General features: G+C 43.3%; 1 protein-coding gene across 1 annotated transcript in view; it reads left to right on the forward strand.

Moving 5' to 3' along the window:
• ADGRG2 (adhesion G protein-coupled receptor G2) overlaps positions 1-20,688 on the forward strand; it is a 106,247-nt gene that overhangs the window by 266 nt on the left and 85,293 nt on the right. Inside the window, exon 2 of the mRNA XM_025201119.1 lies at positions 18,960-19,078. Within this exon, the coding sequence (XP_025056904.1) occupies positions 18,961-19,078 (118 nt within the window). The 5' untranslated portion in view covers position 18,960. The remainder of the gene's footprint in view (positions 1-18,959; positions 19,079-20,688) is intronic.

A 20,688-nucleotide genomic window follows, 5' to 3' on the forward strand; every position in this document is an offset into this window, starting at 1 on the left:
ACAGGGGGAGCCTGCCCCGCTCCACGGGATCCAGCTGCCCCGGCCCGCCCACGTGCCTGGGGGGCATCACACAGGCTTTTAGCCCTCCCCATGAATAGGTTTTGCTGCCTCCCAGGCACGGGGGAGGGGGGAGCAAAAGGGTGGCTTGGCGGGAGGGGCTGGGAGCTGGGTGCGTGGCACCCCGAGAGGCACCCTGATGGGGAGGGGAGTGTGCAGCAGGCAGCACGCTGCTCTTCTGGTTTTGGGAGCCGGTGTGCCCCCAGCCACTTGGTTTCCAGGAGGTTTTGGGGTAAAACCTGGCCTGGCACCTCGGTGGTGACTCCAGGGCTGGGTGTCTGCCCGAAGGCCAGGCATGGACTCCTAGAAAATGAGGGTTGGAAGGTACCCCAGGAGGGCATCTAGTCCACCCTCCTGTTCAAAGCAGGACTAGATTGTCCCAGCCAAAGCTTTGTTTACCTGGGTCTTAAAAACCTCCAAGGATGGAGATCCCACAGCCTCCTTGAGTAAAGTACCATGTGCTGACCCATTGCAGCACAGAGCTGGTGACCCATTGCAGCACAGAGCACACTCATTCCTGCTGGGATTGCATCCCCTTTCTGCATGCAAGGAGCAGAGGGAGTGTGGTACCTTCCCTTTGCTGGCAGCAGCTCAGAAATGGGGCAACACTGAATGGGACCCAGGGCACTGCCTCCGAATCAGAACTGCCCAGAGCTTAAATGCTGGAGGCTGCAAGTGAAAGAGGAACCCTGGTCATACCCACTTCTCTCTCGCTTTCAGCAGCCACTCTGTGCCACTGTGTGACACAGGCCTGTTTGATGCATAAGGTTAACGTGGGTTTAATGCCCTCAGAACAAGGGCTAGACCCTTCCCCCTTATTAGAGGGGGCCATTGGGTACATGTTAGCTGAATTCAGAGAACAAGATAAAAGATAACAGGGAAGGGAGTGAAGCTCAGAGGTTAAAATGAGTGCTGTAAAGGGGGCATGGAGCGGAGCACACCAGAAGCACCCACTATCCCTCAAATGTGTCTGAAGAGCCAGTGGATGCTGCACAGTGAAACTCTGCCCAGGGATGTGAATGGACCAAGGAGAGGAAAACGCACAGTTTCCAGGAGTCATCCCCCACGCAGGCAGAGCCTCTTCCTGGTCAGATAGATCACTAGCTTGGCTGGGGACAGGAGGGGGTTGATCAGAAGGTCCCGGGACTTGGTAGGACTGCAAATAGTGGGGCACTCGGCAAGATGGACTTACAGTCTGACCCAGTCAGTGGTAGTTCTTATGCATATTCAGTGATACATTTTTCATCCTTCATAGGCTGATTGCTAACTGGTTTTATAAAAGTGATTCTATGTTGCTTTAATACAAAATATTTCTTTTTTTCTAACACAAGGTTTCTCATTGGCTACTTAGTGCTGACTTATGCAAGTGAGGATTTTTGTTTAGGGTGGATGAACACTAAGCAGAACAGTTGTACACTAACCTGTTAACACTATTTGGCTGCATCTGTGAGTGAACTGAGTGATTCTAGCAGTAGTAAGCGCACATACCCATGCTAGCTTTTCTAGCTGGAACAGGTCAAAATGGTAGTGAAGATGTGGCAGCATGTCTTTGTGTGTGGGCTAGTGACTAGCACACAATCCAGTCAAAGACCCTCTATTTAGTTATCTGTGCCAACATGTCTTTACAACTCCTTGTTACCTCTGTTATTTAGATTACACTTTATTCTTGCCCAGGCAGGAATCATACTTTCATCTTACTGTATAGACACACCCAAATGGCGTCATTTTGTTTGTCACCATAATGTAGCAATTCTGCTAAGGTTCCCTTTTCTGCTTTTATACCCTAAGATTGTGGGTAGACTTTAGCTTGCATTTTTGAAGTTACAAGCACCCTTATCCTCAATGATGTCACTGAAATTGTTTGCAAAGATAAGCAAGCAGGGTTTGGCTTTGTAAAGAGGGAAAATTTTAAATTCATTGTTAAACTGCACAGTATAGAATCAAAAGTGTGCACTGAGTTAAACCAAAGAACAATAACTGAACTTTACCATGTTGTCATTACAATATTTCATATTACCAGGAAAACCTACATATTGTAACTTATGTCTGAAAATAGACTGAAGAGTCAAATATTTGAAAGCAAACACAGATTATATATAATACATATATTGAGTTTGCTTCTGATTTTATGATGACTTTCTGTTGCTTCTGCTACTTCTGTCACGGCAATCAGATTCTAAATGAGCTAATACTATTTTAAATAGTTCTCCACATATCAAATGGAGCCTATGAACACAGTTTCCTCTTTTGGACATTCCAAATTGAATTATAGGATTTAAAATTTTAATACTTTAAAAGAATTAAGTTCTGACTGTGTGAAGAATTAGGAAGAGACTGAGTTCCTATTGTTAAAACTACTTAGCTTGTTATGTCATCTATACTATGTGTTCTTTTAGGCAGAACCCCGTTGAAAACAGTGGGAAGTTTGTCTGAGGAGTGAAAAATTGAAGGATGTAGTTGAAGAATTACATTGCATAAATCTGGACATTTTATAGCTCTGAATATGAGACCTTTAGCTCTAAATATCAAGCCTTTGTGGTAGCAGAGGGGCAAATCCTGATTTTCTTGCTCATTAGTATGCCTGTCCAGATGAGCGTGATCAGGACTTGCTTGAAATCATAAAGTAATAGCCCAGTTTTACAGCTCTGCATGACTTCATTGTGGGTGGAATCTATATCAGATCAGAACCAAACCAGCTGTTCAGTTCCACAGTAGGTTAAGTTCATTTGAATTTAAAAGATCCAGATGTGTCAGCCTTTTCAAATATATTTGGCTGCTTTAACATTTGCCTTAGTTGTTCTAGTTATTGATGGGATCTGTGACTAGATACACAATTCAGGTTTTTGGGCTGTGAGCGGCCGTGCGGCCTTTTCAGTGTTCATTTGCTGTCCCCCCTGTGGTTGGCTCAAACTAGTGGTGGTCATCTTTTCTGCTCAATAAACTAAGATATTAGCTCTGTCTGGCTATGCCTGCATAACAAACTGAGTGATTGTAGAACTAATAAGCATACATCTTCACGCTAGTTTTAATCTAGCTAGAACATGTCAAAATAGTAGCGATGTGTTATCTTTTGCTTTCTGCTAATGTCTAGCATATGAGATATTGCAGAAAAAAGCTATAAAAGCAAACTTATGAGATGTTCTTATATAAGAAGTCATTTAATCACCTGAAGAAGAAGCAGTCTGGGGAACCAGATATGATAAGTGAGATCATAAATAACACAGTTTAGAAATAAGTTTGGTCGAAATAAAATGTATTTATTTAATAAACTTCAGAATAAATTACTAGAACTTGTTCTTAATATTTATATTTTGTGCTGTTAAAATGAGGTAATGTCGTAGTTGCCAAAATCTAACCAGAAATGTAGCATTAGACATGTTCTCATTTACAGTGTTCTTCAAAGTATTCATTGAAGAAGCAACTCTAAAAGATGTATAATGTGCTAGCCAGAAAGAGTCACACATGACCAGGAATTAGTGTTTAGCAGCAGTACATACCACAGAACAAATAAAGTGAAAAAATAACGTACATATTGATTAGAAAAAATAATTTTGTGCACCAATTTAAAAAATAAAATACTCTTACTCATAGTTTGGATATTTTTATGATTAAAAAATTTCCATGTGTACTCTTAAGTGAATAATTTATTTTGGCTCTCTTCCTGGATTTATTAGACTTCTGGGCATGTTGGATTATGAATACTGCCAAATTTCACATTTTAATTTCTGTCTTCCAAGATCTGGTGTTTGAATAGCTTCCTGTGATTTTTTTTGCACCAAATTAATTCTGGATGTAAACTGATTTCAGTGACACTCAAAATAAATGTATTTGTCATGTCTGAGATTTTGATGAGGATTTTCTGCTGCTGTTTATGCCCTGAGTACTCCATTTATTTGCATAATTTGAGTGAATTTGTGAGGTTATGTTTCCATGCTTCATGTTCATGCTTTGCCAGATTAGTTCTATCCTTGGTGTGGTTAGTTTTGGGGGAAAATAATTGTTTTCTTATAAATGATAGCAGGCAAGCAATATGTCCTCCCATCTCACATACCCACATCCACACACATGCACTGCAACAGCCAGGAGTGACAGCAACTGGATAAATCTTTCTGTGGTGGTCAGGGGCAAAGTGTAACCAGCCTCTTAAGGGCACATACACCAGCATAACTGTAGTTCCTCAAGCATTGCTGATATTGTGCTCCTTATATCAAATTATAAACTGATAACACTTTTCAGTTCTTACATTCTGGCCACTGGTGTACCAATAAAATAATCTGCTACATATGGCACCTTCCAGCTCAGGGATTTCCAACAACTCTAGGAATGGGAGCCAAGAGACATGCTGAATCCATAAAGTAAAAAAAAGAAGTTTAGGATGAAATCCCACAGTAGAATTTCACTTTCAAGATGCTTCTTTTTGGCTGTTCCTGCTGTGTCAGCCAGAAGAGCCTGAAAAGGAAAGCAGGGGGAGAGTGGGAACAGCTGGTCTATAAACTGATGAAAAAAGACTATTTAATTTTCTTTCATTTAAAGTAAGATGGAAAAAGTTTTCAAGCATAACCTTTCAGAAGGAAAAATGGAAATGTGAACTGAGCATTCTTCTTTCCCTTACTCCTTTACAATCTGTCCAGTTTGGAAAATACCTACTTTAATCTTTGACTTGATAGTGTATGCCCTGTCTTCAAAGTATTTTTGTGCCCTACTCTTGACTGCATGTTAAATTCAAACCCCATAAATGAAAAAATGCGAAGGCCTTGCAAAACTTTGTCCTTGCCTATCTCTGTGCTTTCATCTCTCATAACTCCCACCCTGGTCCCTGTTTCTACATTTCCAGGTACATGCCTACCTGTATGCTTAGAATCCTTTTCCTATTTGCCTCCTTGTCAACTTAGATGAGGCCCTTTGGGAGCTGGTCTGCCATGCTTTTACTCTTCTGGTCCATGAGACATGCTTCATTCATGACACGTATAAACACTATGCCTCATCAAAGAAGTGCTAATATATACAAACTCATCAGGGGAGATCAACAGCAAATAGGTAGAGCCCTTTTCTCCCTAACACCACCTGGGGTGACAAGGAACAACGGTAATAAGCTGATGGAGAATAGGTTTAGGTTAGAGATCAGAAGGCGATATTTTACAGTTAGGGTGGCCAAAATCTGGAACCAACTTCCCAGGGAAGTGGTCCTCGCCCCTACCTTGGGCAAAATCAAGAGGAGGTTGGATGATCACCTGTCTGGGGTCTTGTGAACCCAGCATTCATTCCTGCCTGTGGCAGGGGGTCAGGCTAGATGATCTGTTCAGTCCCTCCTGACCCTACCTACTATGAAACTATGATATATATGAACCTACCAGTAAAAATATTCTTTGCCACAGGAACTAACAAGACACATGTCAGGAATAACAACTCTACCATTGCTTGCATCCCTTCCTGCTGTCCTACTGTAATTTGTTTATTTAGTGTGTAAGCTCCTCACCTCAAATGATATGTTGTCTTTTATGTTGCTCCTACAGTATAGAGGAATGTTAACAGCAATATATCTCTTGCTGGGAAATACCCCATGTGTAATGGAATTTCTTGGAAGGTGTAGAAAGATCTGTAAGATGCTTCCTCTGTCATCTCTCAGCTTAGGGGTATGCAAGGCAGGGGAAAGGGAAGAGTATGGACATTGGGCTGCTCTAACTTACACCAGGACCTGAACCATTTTCAGAATGGCCTTGGAACAAAGTAGGCACCAAAATGGCTTAAAGCAGTATACAGCCCCATTTCTGCACTTATTGCAGGAATACAGGAACAAAGAGTTAGGGCCTCTGGGTATGTCTGTACCATGGATGTCCCTCAGCACCGCCCAGTTGCCCATTCCTACTCATGTGCGCCAAACCCAGAAGTATAACTGAAGCTGCTCCGGAGTTGTCTCTAGTGGCTGCTCTGAAGCACTCCAGAGACTGTGGTCTTGAGAGCTGCCATAGAGGAATGACCTGAACAGTCTTCACTGGTGTATATCTGGGCTTGGAGCACATCTGCAGGAGCAGGTGAGGAGGGTGGGCTTGGAAACAGCTTGTCTGGGACACGTGGTGACAGCGTAGACATAGTTTGCCACTGCAAAGCAACAGCCTCATTTTTACTCCCATATAGACAAGCTTAACATGATGCAGACTTTTGTATTAAAGCCATATTAAAATTAATTACAAATTTACAAGGTAAAAGGCTAAGGTAAAATGTGTTGTTTCCAGCCCCCCTCGCCCACCTGCTTACAATTTATTTCCATCTACAACTTAGTTGATGTTGTAAGAGGGTTGTGAGACAGCAGCTTGAGCACTATACATGTAACTATATTCTGCTCCATGCAAACAGCTGTTAGCATATAACTTTATTAAAAACAAAATATTAAATCTCTTTGGTAAAGAGTTTACAAAAGAAGGAAAGACATTGTCCTTATTTTTAAATTAAGATGGTTGATATCAGTTCAGTTAAACTTTACTTGTTACATGTTAGAAAGACTAGCTGAATTGTATGTGCAATTAGTGTAGCTAAAGTAAAAAGTGATATTCTAACAAATAGTGAAACGGATTTCACAGGAGGTATGTCTGTTTTTGCAGCCTTTATTAAACACAGCCCAGTATTCATGAACACCAGACTGTTATCAGTCAAATAATTCTTTACTGTGTTCAGGAAAAACATTCACGAAAAATTAGGACAATATTGTTTAATGGATGCAGCTACTTCTGTTCTTAAGTCAGTGGATATTATATGTGCCAAAAGTTACAGTGACATAAGACTTTCCAACATAAGAATCCTCCCCATTACATCTACCTCATCCAGCCAGGGTTTAAAAATAATATAGCAGCTTTACTACCCTCTGCTGCCAATCCGGAAAATATCAGAAGCCAATGGAAGAAGCTGATAGTTTTATTCCCCATAAAGCAATGAGGAGCTGAGTGGGACCTAGACATGTGCAATGCTATAAGTATCTTCCATGCATCTTGCTCCTTCCTTCCTCCTAGCATTTGGCTCAGACTGGAGTAATACAGGCTCTCTGTTGTCACAGAATGCAGGGAAAAAAAGATTTACCATTCCAAAAGTACTGCCTTCGTTGACAATGAAAACTTACCAAAATTGCAGTAAAATACTAGTAGGATAGGAATATATACTCAGTGTAAGACAGTGTTAAAATGTAATGATAGGCGAGTGATCTACTGGAAACATACTTAAGTTCAATTAGCAAGAGTGGAACTCTTATCCCTCTGAAGTCACTGGCACTGGGACCAAGATTTCACCCTATTTTTCCCATATAACTGTTAATATTCGACTTCTGTAATAAAACAACCCCCCCCAAAACCCCCCCCAACACCTAATAATCATATAATGTTGGGAAAATAGTTTTATTCATACTGAAGGCATTTAATGGGGTGATGGCAAAATAAGAGATACACAATAGGGCCTAACCATTGTTGATGAAATAATCCTAATGGGACCAGAATAAGTTAAAGTGCAACAGTGAACACATTACAGGGGTGTAGGTTGTAGCCATGTTGGTCTAAGGACATAGGCAGACAAGGTTCTTTAGGTGCATCTGATATCTTTTATTAGATCAACTTAAATAGTTGGAAAACAATTATTAAGCAAGCTTTTGGGTTCAAAAACCCTTCGTCAGGCTAAGGAAGTTTCTGCAGTTGGTGTGTGCTCTTCCTGGATGGAATGAAAAGTAAAGAAGCGAGAGGCTGGGCTGGTATGCATACAAGACAGGTAGTCAGTGAAAATGTAGATTGAGGAGTCAATGGGTGAGAGACAGGCTGGGGGGGGCGGGGGGGGGGGAGAGAGAAGGGGGATGAATAATGGAGAGTTTGTGGACACACAATGGACACATTGTGGTTAGATATGAATGGATAACCATGAAGATTATGTCAGAATTCCCAGTGGAAACCCCTTATTTGTAGTAGCTTATGTTTTTGTCTGTAAAAAGTTGTTCTGGTTTAAGTTTGACTTAACAGTATCCAATAGTTAATTGAATTTAAGAGGCTCAAAAAAGTTAAAGAACTGGTTTTCATATCATTTTGCATACAAATGTATACAAAAGGAATTATAAAGTTTTATTGTAATTTTTAAAATTTAGTTTAACAGGTGATACATTGTGGTATATTAATGTTTATATTGAACACATTCTTTTTTTTATCTTTTTCATCTTTTTCACCATAAAGACTGAATTTGCCTTAAACTTTTTGAAAATGTGTCTGCCAGGGCTAGAAGGTGCCTTTGGCCCCTCTTGAGTACGCTGCCACGGTTATAGGTCTAGCTTCCTAAACCTATCTCTAGGTAAAATTACACAGTCTAGATATCTTAGTGATCCTCTTTAAGGGTGCTGTGGCATCCTGGGATGTCTTGAAATTGCTTCAGGGGTACTGTACAGTGTACAATGTTAGCTTTGCTAGGTGTAAAAGCAATTCAGGAGATAAGCCTAGAGATTTCAAATTGGAATTTAGTGTTAAAAAGATTCTGACCTGTTGTGGTCTTTCTGAGTTTTTTTTGTAAAGAATAATTGTTGTAATATTTTTCTGTAGTAAAACAAGGAGTGAAAACTAAGATCCAGCATTTTCTGAAGGATGCCTTGAGTCTAATGAGGGGTGCCTTGAGTTTAAAAAAAGGTTGAGAACCACTGAGTTAGCTGTTAGAGTAGGTTACAGGTCTTCCTCCCTGAATATGCAGTCAAGTTCAAAACATAGACCCAACTGTATTCAGCACATTTATTAAGTAACTCAAAAGCACCAATCTCAAAAAATTATTTATAATTCCTATATCAAGAGCATTGAGGCAATGACCATCTGACATCAACTTTATTGGGCTGGCCAAGACATCCGTATGTCCAACTCCAGCTCCTGAAGCAAATCTTACTCTCCCAGCTCAGTCAAGGCATACACTCAAGAGAAAGTGTTTTAAAAACATCCTCAAGACCAACTTTGAAAAAATGCAACATCAACATTAACTCGTGAGAGACTGTCACCCAGAACCACCCCAAATTGAGGAAGAGTCTGCTGCAAGGTTTTCAGTACTTTGATAAACTTATGACGACAAAAGGAGACAGAAAGGCAGAAACAGCATGTTGCAGACCAAATCAAGAATCTGGAGCCACCCATCCTGCATAGAAATGCATGCCCAAGTTGTAGCAGAATCTCTTGGATCCCAGATCGGCCTCATCAGCCAGTCTTCAGACCCACAGATAAGCAATCATCCTCAACTGTGAGGGACTGCCAAAGAAGAAGATGTAATCTTATGTTTACCGAACTGTTTCTTACCAGTTCTTGTAATATAATCCCTTCAGACCAAATAACTGCATCTGGCAGAGAGAAGCAGCCTGTCCTAATGCAGCAGGCTTCCTGATTCTGTGTCAGTTGGTCTGTCAGCTTTCAGTGACACATCCTCCAAGTAGTCTTGAGCCACTTTCTCCACCTTTCCCTCCTTTTCTAGTCTCCTTGAGGTTTAAGATTCTCTTTTATCCTAGGCTCAGTCTTGGAAAGAGTAAACTGTTCTAGCCAGGCTGGAGCTAGTGCAAGGGATAATTCCCCAACTGTTTCCTAAGGAACTTTAATCCTGCCCCTTTTTCATTTCTTGTGGGTTCCCGTGGTCTTATTTGATTTAATTCCTTGGGCTTTGGTAGGTTAATATCAAATAGATTACCTGAGTGATGTGTGATATTTATCTATCTATAGCGAGGTGGGCAAAATGCGGCCTGTGGGCCAGATGCGGCCCGCCAGGCTATTCTATTTGGCCCGCGGGGCCCCCCCACAAATTTAGAAAATTAATATGTATCTGCCCCTGGCTGCCTATCATGCGGCCCTCGATGGCTTGCCAAAACTCAGTAAGTGGCCCTCTGCCTGAAATAATTGCCCACCCCGATATATCTTTCTATCTAAACAACCCTCGAAAACAAACAAATACACAAAATACTACACACAGTTCCCTCGTTCTCCATAGTATCCTTATAGGCAAAAATCTCTGTAAAAAATTCTTCTTGTGCTTGAATAGTGATGTCAACATATGGAGTTGAAAAAAGTAATGAACAGCACTATTGCACTGTAATAAGACAATAATTGATGGAAGCATTCCGTAATTCAAGTAACTAGCACAATGTAGGTTATATCAATAATCATATGACATTTCACTAAGTGTGACAAAGAACTGGGGTGGAGTTCTGTTCCCCTTTGTATGCCTAACTGGAAACTTTCCAGCTGTGTAAGGGGTATTTTTTTTGTACATTTAGGCTGTGTACAGACATTTGGGGAGGTTAAGCGACTATTTTTAGTCCCCTGACCCCCAGATGAACAACCCCCATCCCGCTTCTTCCCTCACCCCAACTTACTTGCTTTGCTCCCTCCTCTGGTGAACACTGGTAAAACCGGCACTGGCAAAACTGGCATGGCTTGCAGGAGGCGGGGTTTGGTGGACTTGGGTGGGGTTGTCCCACTGGATGTGGTGGGGAGAAGCTGGGGCACTGAAAGTAGTCTGGTGCTGGGGAGGGGAGGGAGGAGATAGGAAGAGCACAGCCCTGGGGCTGGGGCCAGTGGTTGAGGTTTCCCAGCCTTGGGGCTGTGCTGGGAACTGTACAGAAGTTCAGGACAGTTAGGTCTGAAAATGGCCAACCTGATCTAAGTTAACCCTACCTCTGAGGTACTCTAGATCAGGTTGGCCATTTTTAGACCAATCTAAGTGTCCTGAACTTCTGTACAGTTCCCAGTACAGCCCCAGAGCTAGGAAAGCCCAGCCACCGGCCACACATTTTGCTTTTTCTACGTAACTGTCCTGAACTTCTGTACAGCTTGCACTTAGATCCACCTAACTAATATAAGGTCTGCACCTGGGCAAGCTAAGTTAGATCAGGTGGCTGTTTTTTAACCTGATCTAACCTTCCCCTAACCTCCCAAGTGTCTCTACACAGCCTCAAGCACAGTTTGTGCTTCTTTTATCACCGCAGTATGGATAGGTAAGCATGCTCTGTCTACACATACCTGTACAGCAGGCTACACACTAGCTAGGAAGATATGCAGGTGCATATAGACTTTCTGAGCATAAGTCCTGGAAAAAACAGCAATGGGAGAGGTGCCTCCTTTATTTTAGTCTCAATAGCTGAATTGTTAGGGAACTTACCTAAAAAGCAGGAGGCCCAGGTTCTAAGCCCCCTCCTTGTCCACAGCAGGTTTCTCTATCTTTCCAGTACAGTAGTCTAACCACCATACTACAGGTTAAACATTATTATAGGAGTCCATTCCTCATTGCTCTTTTTGAAGCTGAGCTACTGAACCTTACATTAAATAGTCATTGGATCAGGTGGATGGACTCTAGTGAGGAAGTTTCTGTTCCATTGCAAGCAAGAGCCCATGTTAGAGCCCCAGTGCACTCACTTGCACCACCTGCAGTTTGAGTTTTTCACCATGGCCTCACGTATTTCCCTTTCTTGGCTGCCCAGGGAGCCAGCTTCAAAATGAGTGCTGGAGAAGGGACTGGCTAATGACTAAAGTTGTGGCGTGGTAGTTAGAACACTGTTCTTGGCAGTCAGAGAAATACAGGTCCAAACCTCCTCTGGACAAGGGGGTGCGGGGTCTAGAATGCTGGTCTCCTGATTGCCTTAACCATTCAACCTTTGCAGCTGAAACATAGGAGGGTCCTTCTCTTCTTCTGTCATTTTCCAAGACTTAAGCTCAGATATGTGCATATGTAGCTGCATACCATCCCGGCCAGTTTGTAACTAGTGCCTATGATCAGTCTATGCTGGGGTGGACAAAATACAGCCCATGGGCTGGATCTGGCTGCCAACTGATTGGATCCATCCTGCAAGGGGCACTTACCAATTGATTTGATCTAGCCTGTGGCTGCCCCTGCAGCGCACTACTTGGGGCCAAGCCCCACTCGGGGCAGTTTTTGCCGGGGCTGCTTCCAGTGTGGCTGAAGCCTCCTGGGTGCTGCTTGGTTCTCTTTGCCTCCAGCAGTGGCTCATCCTTCTGCTCTTGCTGTGCTGCTTTCAGCCAGGCAGCTCCTGCCCTGGTGTGCAGGGCTCTGGCTCCAGCTCCTAGCTGCCTTCCACCCATTCTTCCTGGGGGCAGCCATGGACTGTGGAATGCTTCATGCACCCTCTGCTCCCTCCTCCTTCCCACCACCACCCAGCTGGCTCCTGGAGCCTAGCACTCAGGAAGCCCCCTCTCCCCCACAAGCGCACATGCCTGCCCCACATGCACACACCCTCTGTCCCCCCCCACACCCCACAGGGCAGGGGCCACCCCGTGGTCCCATCTTGTGATCCCAGCCTTACCCACCTGTCTCACTGTAGAACACCACTCCCCATCTGCCCATGGCCCCATCCCACATAGGGAGTTTTGGTGAGTTGTTGCGATGGCTGGGGGGTGCAGGGTGTTGATCTGGTCCACAGCACCTCATTAAAACTCCCTGGGCCCAAATAATCTTCCCCCCCCCCCCCAAATCTATGCACACATTCTTGCAGTCCACACAGCAGGGGTAATAGAATCACAGCCTATGTGTAGGTGCTAAAAAGGCCACTTACGTGGCTAAAAAATTGCCAATTGGGTATACGAAGTAAAATGAAATTGTCTTTGCAATTTAAGCAGTCAGCAATATTCCCGCAAATTCTTTCGGAGTTCATGACCTGCAGTCACTACAGCTGAGCTGTAATGTACTTTAATACATTCGGGCTGCTCAGCACTTGTGCTTAGAAGTTTATGCATAGTGAATTTGTATCAGATGTGCTTAGTTTACAAATAAAAATATATCGTTTCTCTAACTGCCGGCTTTGCAAATTCAGCCCAGGATCTGTGAGTCATGCTGAGTTCTTTCCTTTTTCATGGTCATGAGTAATAGTGGTTATGCAGGGTAAATTTTACTCTCCCTTGCACCTGCAACCGTATTGTCTCTGAATAACATCTTCAGTTACACCTTTATAATTCAATGATGCTTCACGGCCTTTATTACAAGCAAAGAGGCACAGGTCGCAATATGTGTGTTCTCAATCCACAAATCTATTTGTAGAATGACCTGAAGTGCTAGTAGTAGTCAGCAGTGCAAGTAGGGGTAGGACAAGTAGGGCACTAGTTCCGGGTGCCAAGTGAGGAGGGGCACCAGAATGGCCCTCCAGAGTCTGTGCTCTGGCAGTAAAAGCAGCCCTACGGTGAGGCTTTTGTAGCAAATTATAATGTATACATTTTGCTAAAAGCCTATGACAGATTTGTCTATTCTACCAGTTTACACAGAATTCAAACAGAACATACTGTCTGATGATACCAAAATAGATAAAATGAAACAGTGGACAATAAAGTGCAAGAGGGGAATTCTGTTTGATTTTGGCCCTTATTCTTTGTGTAAGTAATGCAATACACCTCAGGAGTATAGGACAGGCTCTGACTTGTTAGAAGATACATTCTTTTTTCTTGAGTAGCCCAGTATTTAAAAACTTTCACCAACAGAGAAATCCATTTTCCTCTTATTTCTTAAAAAAACAAACAAACAAGACCACAAAGAGCGATTTAAGTCATTGATCTCATTGTTCCCACAAGAACATATTCTGTCTAAATATAGAGCATGACACCACCTGCCCAGGACGACTGCAGTTCTCATTAGAATGAATTGCAGGATCTTGTACTGTATTCTTCAACACATGTCTTGTCTTAAAGATGGAGGAAATACTGGGTTAGTGAGTCTCAGGCCATTTGTCTGAAGGAGAATATAGATTTTATTTAACCATCCAAATAAGGGTTTATTTGGAAAAGGAGAGGCTTCTAGAATGTACTTCTTAGGGTACCAGGTAGGTGTAAAAGATCTAATTTTTATCCAGTAGTTTAGAATTCTTACTTGAGCTAAGGAGTTCACATTAACTGGTCCTATTTCAGAGCATATAAGCCCCCACACCCAACATAGAATTAGTTAGAGAAAAAAGCTACCTTAAAAAGTAATTAGAAATCTTCTCAGTTTTTGGGTGAATCATAGAGTCAGCACCCCATAGCTCTGCTCCATACAATAAAATGGATTGTACCTTAGATGTATAGACCTGCCAGTACCACCCTTCTGCCCATCTTTTTTTTATAAAGATAGAACTCCAGAAAAGGCTTATTTTACTCTAGTGCTTACATTTTCAATATGCTTATTCCAGCTCAGATTATTATTAAAATAGATTACAAGGTATTTAAATGAAGGCACCACCTCTAATCTTGTTTCCTGCACAAATCAAATTTGTTCCCTCCTGCCTTGGCGGTGTTGATTTCTAAGCTATATGAGTTTCAATACTGCTGAAAAAGTATCCAATAACCTTTTAAGACATATTTGGGATTGCCATTAAAAATGCTTTATCTGCAGAAAGCAAGACAGGGATAGTGTGTTGTTCAGTATCATGGGCTTGTGGAATTCATTCCCTGTTTGCATGTGTTTTAAATCTTTCAAGAATAGATTAAAAAGTGGTGGCACAAGCAGGCTTCCTTATCAAACTCCAGTTTTAGTTGGGAAACTATTTGGGAAGCTGTAATTACCAGAAGACATGGTTTCCAAATGTTTTGGACCATCTAATACAAATTGTATCTTAGTTTGTCATTTAAAAGGGAAAACATATCAGACTTAGAGTCTTATGTTAGTGACAGCTGTTAATGCATTTCAAAGACCACAACACACACTATTTTCCTTAGAGCCCTTAATTTAATTATCAATAAATACAGGAACAGATCCTTAACTGGAGTCACTGGGATTATAACAGTTTCACCATCTGGAAATCTGTCTGTATGGTTGTTCATATTCATGATACCTACTTGAGTTTTAGGGCTTCCCCTAGATCCTTTGTTTCATTCTTGGACTGGGGTGGTTGCAGGATTCTCTGTACTACGGCAGTCTCTTGGCAGTAATTACCTTACCCCCATGTCTGCCATTAATTGTCAGGTCCCTCCCAAGAAAGAAAAGCTGATGACTGTCAAAACCCAAATGTTGATAAACTATGAAAGGTTAAACTTAAATGTGGGATAGAATAAGGCACAGATCGGATGAAGATGGAAAGGGCAAACTTGGCAATGCCTATGTTAGAAGGCCTGAACTGATTTGGCCCTAATTGAATTGCTGAAGGCCACGCAGTACTCACAGCAGGGTTGGAATTATAATTTTGTCTTTTTGGACTCTGCCTTTGAACACCACCCTCCAGAATACACCACCCTCTCTATTATTTCTGCTGGTTGAGACCTTAACCAGTAAGGGCTGATGTTAGGCATGATGGAGTAAAGAAGATGAACTTTGATTTGGAGAGCGGACAGTTTGCTTCAGTACTGTTGCAGCTTTGTGATGAAATGTCTGGTTGCCGCTTTGGGTATTTCTAGGTTTAAGGGCAGTTCACTCTTCAGCTCTGGGGCTCTACGTAGCATAGCCCCTTGATGGTCTTCGTTTTGAATTTGCTGTTTCAGGATATTGCTATAGATAAACCCTTTCATTTATAGATAGCGGGATTTTAAAAAAATCTTTCCATCCACATTTCTTCAGAGCCTAGAGGGCCCACTGGGTTGGTGCAGTAAAGACAATCCAGTTTTCATAGCTAGCAGTGAACAATGGTTAATAGTCACATCTAGCTGCATTTGGTATTGCAGCCTGAATGACCATTTTCAACTCATCAGTCTGGAGCCATAGGATATTTGTACCCGCCGGGCCTCATACATCTTACCTCGGGATTCCTTGCTCCGCGTGCTTATCAGTACTCGGCTTGCCGTCGCAGGTGGCCTTCTGGGAGGTTTTTCCACGTGCCGCAGTCCGCCCTTTCTCGCCTGCCACGACTTGAATCTTTCAGTGGGTGGGGCTTTGTGTAGCGCGGTTACCCTTGTCAGTCACCTGCGTCGTAGATGTCTTCTGCAAGGCTCCTCCTCCCCTGCACCTCGCCCTTACCCAGCCCAGCGGATCTTGGCTGTTTCTGTGGGTGCCCGAATAATTCCCCAGATACACAAATAATGAGTGCACCCCTCACTCTAGCTCTCTGCTGTCGCGACCTTAGCCCCTTCTAATCCAGGGGAACACAAAACGCCTTTCAAAACTTAAATAAAAACTCAATGGGCCTCACGAGGGGCATAAGCCTGCCCCTATTAGGCTTCCTTGTGGAGCCAGTAGCCTCTTTACCCCTCCGCTAGGTGACTGGGTCACTTGCCCATGGCTCGGTTCAGTGGCCCTCTCCTTCTGTCTCAGATTCCCGTCACTCCTTGCCCGGTATCCCACCAGCGTGACCCTCTCTCCGGGTCTTCCCCGGATCGCAGCCCTCTCTCTGGGTCTTCCCCGGACAGCAGCCCTCTCTCTGGACCTTCCCTGGACCGCAGCCCTCTCTCTGGATCTTCCCCAGACCGCAGCCCTCTCTCCGGGTCTTCCTCGGTCCATTGTCCTCTCCGCGCCGCCAGGGCTCTTACCTCCCTCTCTCTCAGCTCTCCTGCAGTTGTTATGCTGGCCTTGGGTGCTGGCTCACCCCCGGGTTCCTTTAATCTGCCGTAATGAGTGCCGGCAGTCAGCTCTAGCGTTCCGCGCCTCCGGCCAGCTCCACCAGCCAGGCTCCCTCCCAGCAGCCACGTGCACCCCCCACTCCTTTTCACCGCTGGTCCTTTTATCTCTGCCGGCCGGCGATTAGAAGTGACGTCATCCTCCAGCTGTAAGTAATTTAAGGCGTGATCCGCACCACGCGCGAGCTTCTCCTGCCGTCTCTGCTCTTCCTCCCATCCTGCAGTGAGTAAATTGTCTTTTTTATTCTTTCTCCTCTCCATTCCCCCCTCTGCCCCTGGCCCTGGGGCTCCCCCCATGGACCCGGGAGTCACCCCGGTCTTTCTCCGCCTGTGACAATATTAACTCAATGGCAGTGCCATCCTGCTCCAGATTTACTTATAAAGTTTATAGTTCATTTACAGTTTGATTTTGTTAGGGAGTGATTCATTCTAGGTCTAGGAAAGCTTGATGAATATACTTACATAAAAACTGGCAGGGAACTCACAACTTTTGTATTGATGCCTCTTTTATTTAAATCCTGGTGAATGACACCATGATTCCAAGCCCTCTGGAGCTTGTCCGTTGATAGCACACTTCAAAGGGCAAAGATCAGTCAGAAAGTAATACGTCCTGTTTCTTTCCCAGTCAAATATTATTGAAGAAATATTAAACTTCCGTGGAAAATGTGTACACAATTGTTGAATGCACTATTTTTCAACATAGCCTCTTTTTTGTCAATGGCCTTCCACTGGTGATCAAGGGCATGTATCCCAATATTATATAAGTCCTTTTCCTTGTTGCACAGACTCTGTCACACAGCCACTTCGCTCCTGTCTCATTCCAAGAATGTCACCCATGTAGCATATCCTTCATCCTGCAGGCTGTCCGGATGATGGGGTGGCACAGTCCATCCAAATAATAAGATTACTGGTGTGTGGCGTGTGGACTAGTGTTGCCATTGTTGCTAAGATTTATATCCTTTGTTGGTTATGTCTGCCAGTCTAATATGTTGTTTCTTTTTGTTCAGTTTAGGCTCATTCAAGCTTTCCTGTCAGTGGTCTGTCTTCTGCTGGTTAACACCTCTTCCTCTCTCTTTCTCTCTCCCTCTTTCATATACATTCACATTCATACATTCATACTAATGGGTGATTCGCATGTCACCCATTAGTAATCCCTTTCTTCCAGGTCATAACATATTAGGGACAGTAGCTTATTCCTTTGGAATGTTTTGGATTTAAGTGATTCAAAAAATGATATAATCTGCTAGTTTTGTCATCCAGATTGATATGTCTAAATCTTTTCTCTACTCATTGCTTCTCTTTGGTTCATCCTTTGCATCTCTGTGTAATTGGCACTGTCCCAGGTATAGGATCTTTCCCTTTCAGATAACCTTAATTATTAACACCCTGATAGACCTTGCAAAAAAGTACCTTCTTACAAGTACCTACAGCTATGGCTGTGGTTACAGCTGCAATTAGGAGTTTCAAAACAAGTACCTGAAGTTGGCTCCTAAACTCTGTTTTACAGATGTAGATAGATGTTACTGTTTGTTTTTTTTAAAGCACTGAGCATCCCATTTATTTTCAGTTTATAGCTCATTGGCAGATTAAGATTTATTGGGGCCCTGGGCAAACGAAAAATTGGAGGTCCCCCCCACACCCCATTGGAGACCCCCCACCCCTGATTCAACTGCCATCAGAGACAATCTGCAGTGGCTGTTTGGTGACATGCCAGGCGCAGGGATCAGGGCAAGGATTAGGCCTGGGCTGGTGGTGTTGGTGGCACGGGCGGAAGTTGTGGGTCCGGCCGGGCACCAAGCAGCTAAGCTGCCTTGGCCCTTTGCCTACCCTGCAGCCAAACTGCACTGCACCCTGGAGTGTGTTGGGCTGCACCTTGTGCTCCTCAACACCTCACCGGGTACCCCCAGATCAGGACCCCCCAGGAATGGGACCACCCGCATCAGGACACCCCTGCTGGGAACAGAACCCCCTGCAGGCCCATGCATTAATCTGCCTCTGATACAGCTAATGCCTGGATAGTTAGTTATTCATAGTATACTAATAAACATTTACACCTATTTGAACACTTATAATTGCCTTGCTTTTCACCTCTTATCAGAAGTTAACAGATTAAACCTTCAGCCTTGCAAAGATGCATGCTCATACATAGCTCTGACCATATTTGTAAATCTTTACAGGATTGGACTGTAGTCTCTTTTTCCCTTCCTATCAACAGTGGCTTCTGTTGGGATTCTTGTAGCTTCTGATATTCTAAAGGAAGAACATCAGCAAGTTTGGGTAGAAACAGAAGGGTTGAAAAGATTTATAGCCATGGCTTGAAAGTGTCATCTCTTATTATATTCATAGTCCTGTTCTTTCTCTGGTCATTGTTACAGAATATGATTTTTCCCTTGTGTATTCTAGAATGATTGCCTTTGGAATACATTACCGCTGTGGCAGCAGAATCCAGGAGCTTTTACTGAAATTCAAGATTTCTCTAGCTATCATTTTACTTCACTTGTTGCTGACCACAGCAGGCAAAGGTAAAATATCTTTCTCCTTACTTATCCTACACTAATACTGATACATTTAACAATGTTTTCTGTGGGTGGGATTTTCACATGTGCTTACCACTGTCTTATTTCTGTTGCTATTGATATCAACAATATGATTCCCCTTGACATGTATGAGCGCAGAATGTTAGTCCTGAGCACTCTTGAGTATTCAGCCACATGTCTACATTTTTTCTTTATTGTAAATAAAGGAATCAGGTAGAAATCATTTCATAATAGCGATGGATGAGAAAAGAGAGAAAATCCAGCATATAGTAATGCAAATTACTTTCCAGTTAATCTAGAAACTAGAACTGTTACTGGTTTCACAATTACCTTTATTGTGGAGTTCTTACAGTTCCAGATTTCTTGTTTTTGCATTGACAGTTGCAGTTGTTCTTTCAAAATGTAGCTCTAAAACTTTTTAAATAAAAGCATCACATATACACTTTTACACAAATGGCTCGTTTATGGCCTCATGAATGTGAACATTGAGAAGCTCAAGAGTGCTCTCCATCCAGGTGAGTAATGGTATGGCTACAGTATTATGCTTATAGGAAAGCTAATGTGTATAATTTTGGAGGAGCAAGTGAAGAGATGTCTCTTCCCAAATGTACTTTGGAACTATACCCCCAGTGTTCTCTCCAGTGCATTCTGTAGCCCCATGTTCATTTCACCCTGAATTTCTTTCTTTTCGGCTGCCAGTTTTGCCAGCAGCCCTAGTTCTTCTCTGTTTCATTTTATGTAAGGTACCAAATCATGCAGGTTCCCTGTCAAGGTATACTGGGAAAAGAAGAGCTCTTTGCACTCTTTCTAACTTGTAGAATACCTCTGTATGGAAGGGTGCGACTTCTATCTTCACGGGAAGGAAGGAAGAACCTGAAAAAAACAGATTTTAGTTTCAAAACTCCTACATGTTCAAGAAAAATATGGTAAAACCTTTTATAAAAAACCTCTTGAAATATCCTGTTCGTTAAGACAAATTACAAGATATAGTGGTACATAACAAACTAAGATTTTTTATGACTACTGGTTTTAATGGACATAGTGAGTCAGATGTGTTACTGGTTGACAAACACTTGTACATAAAGTAATGATAATTGCTTTTGATGCTTATATGCCAGATCCTGCAAACACATAGATATTCGGGAGCATAGTCAGTTCTAATGCAGCTTTACTAATATAAGCAAAGTCACTCAGCTATTTATGGGCCGGGTGGCAGGAGCAGCCCCAGGGCCAGCAGGACCTGGAGTGCAGTCCCCACGCACTGCGCCGGGTAGCAGAGGGTCCCCGAGGGCGGCAGAAGCCATCTGGGCCCAGCGTGTGGTCCCTGCGTGCTGCACTGGTTCTTGTCACCATGGCTCAGCCAGGCCGGGTGGCAGAGAGTCCCCAGGAACTGGGTGGGCCCGGCACACAGTCCCCACATGCCGCACCACGTCCTGCCACCAAGGGTCCAGCTGGGCGGCAGAGGATCCTCAGGGCCAGCAGGACCTGGCTGGGCCTGGCGCATGGTCCCCGCATGCTGCGCTGGGTCCTGCTGCCATGGCTCAGAGCACCCCACTCTCGCTGTTGCTGCTAAAAGTAAGTTATGGGCCCTGGGT

This window comes from Alligator sinensis, unplaced genomic scaffold, assembly GCF_000455745.1.
Source record: "Alligator sinensis unplaced genomic scaffold, ASM45574v1 scaffold583_1, whole genome shotgun sequence".
Classification (NCBI taxonomy): Eukaryota; Metazoa; Chordata; order Crocodylia; family Alligatoridae; genus Alligator; species Alligator sinensis.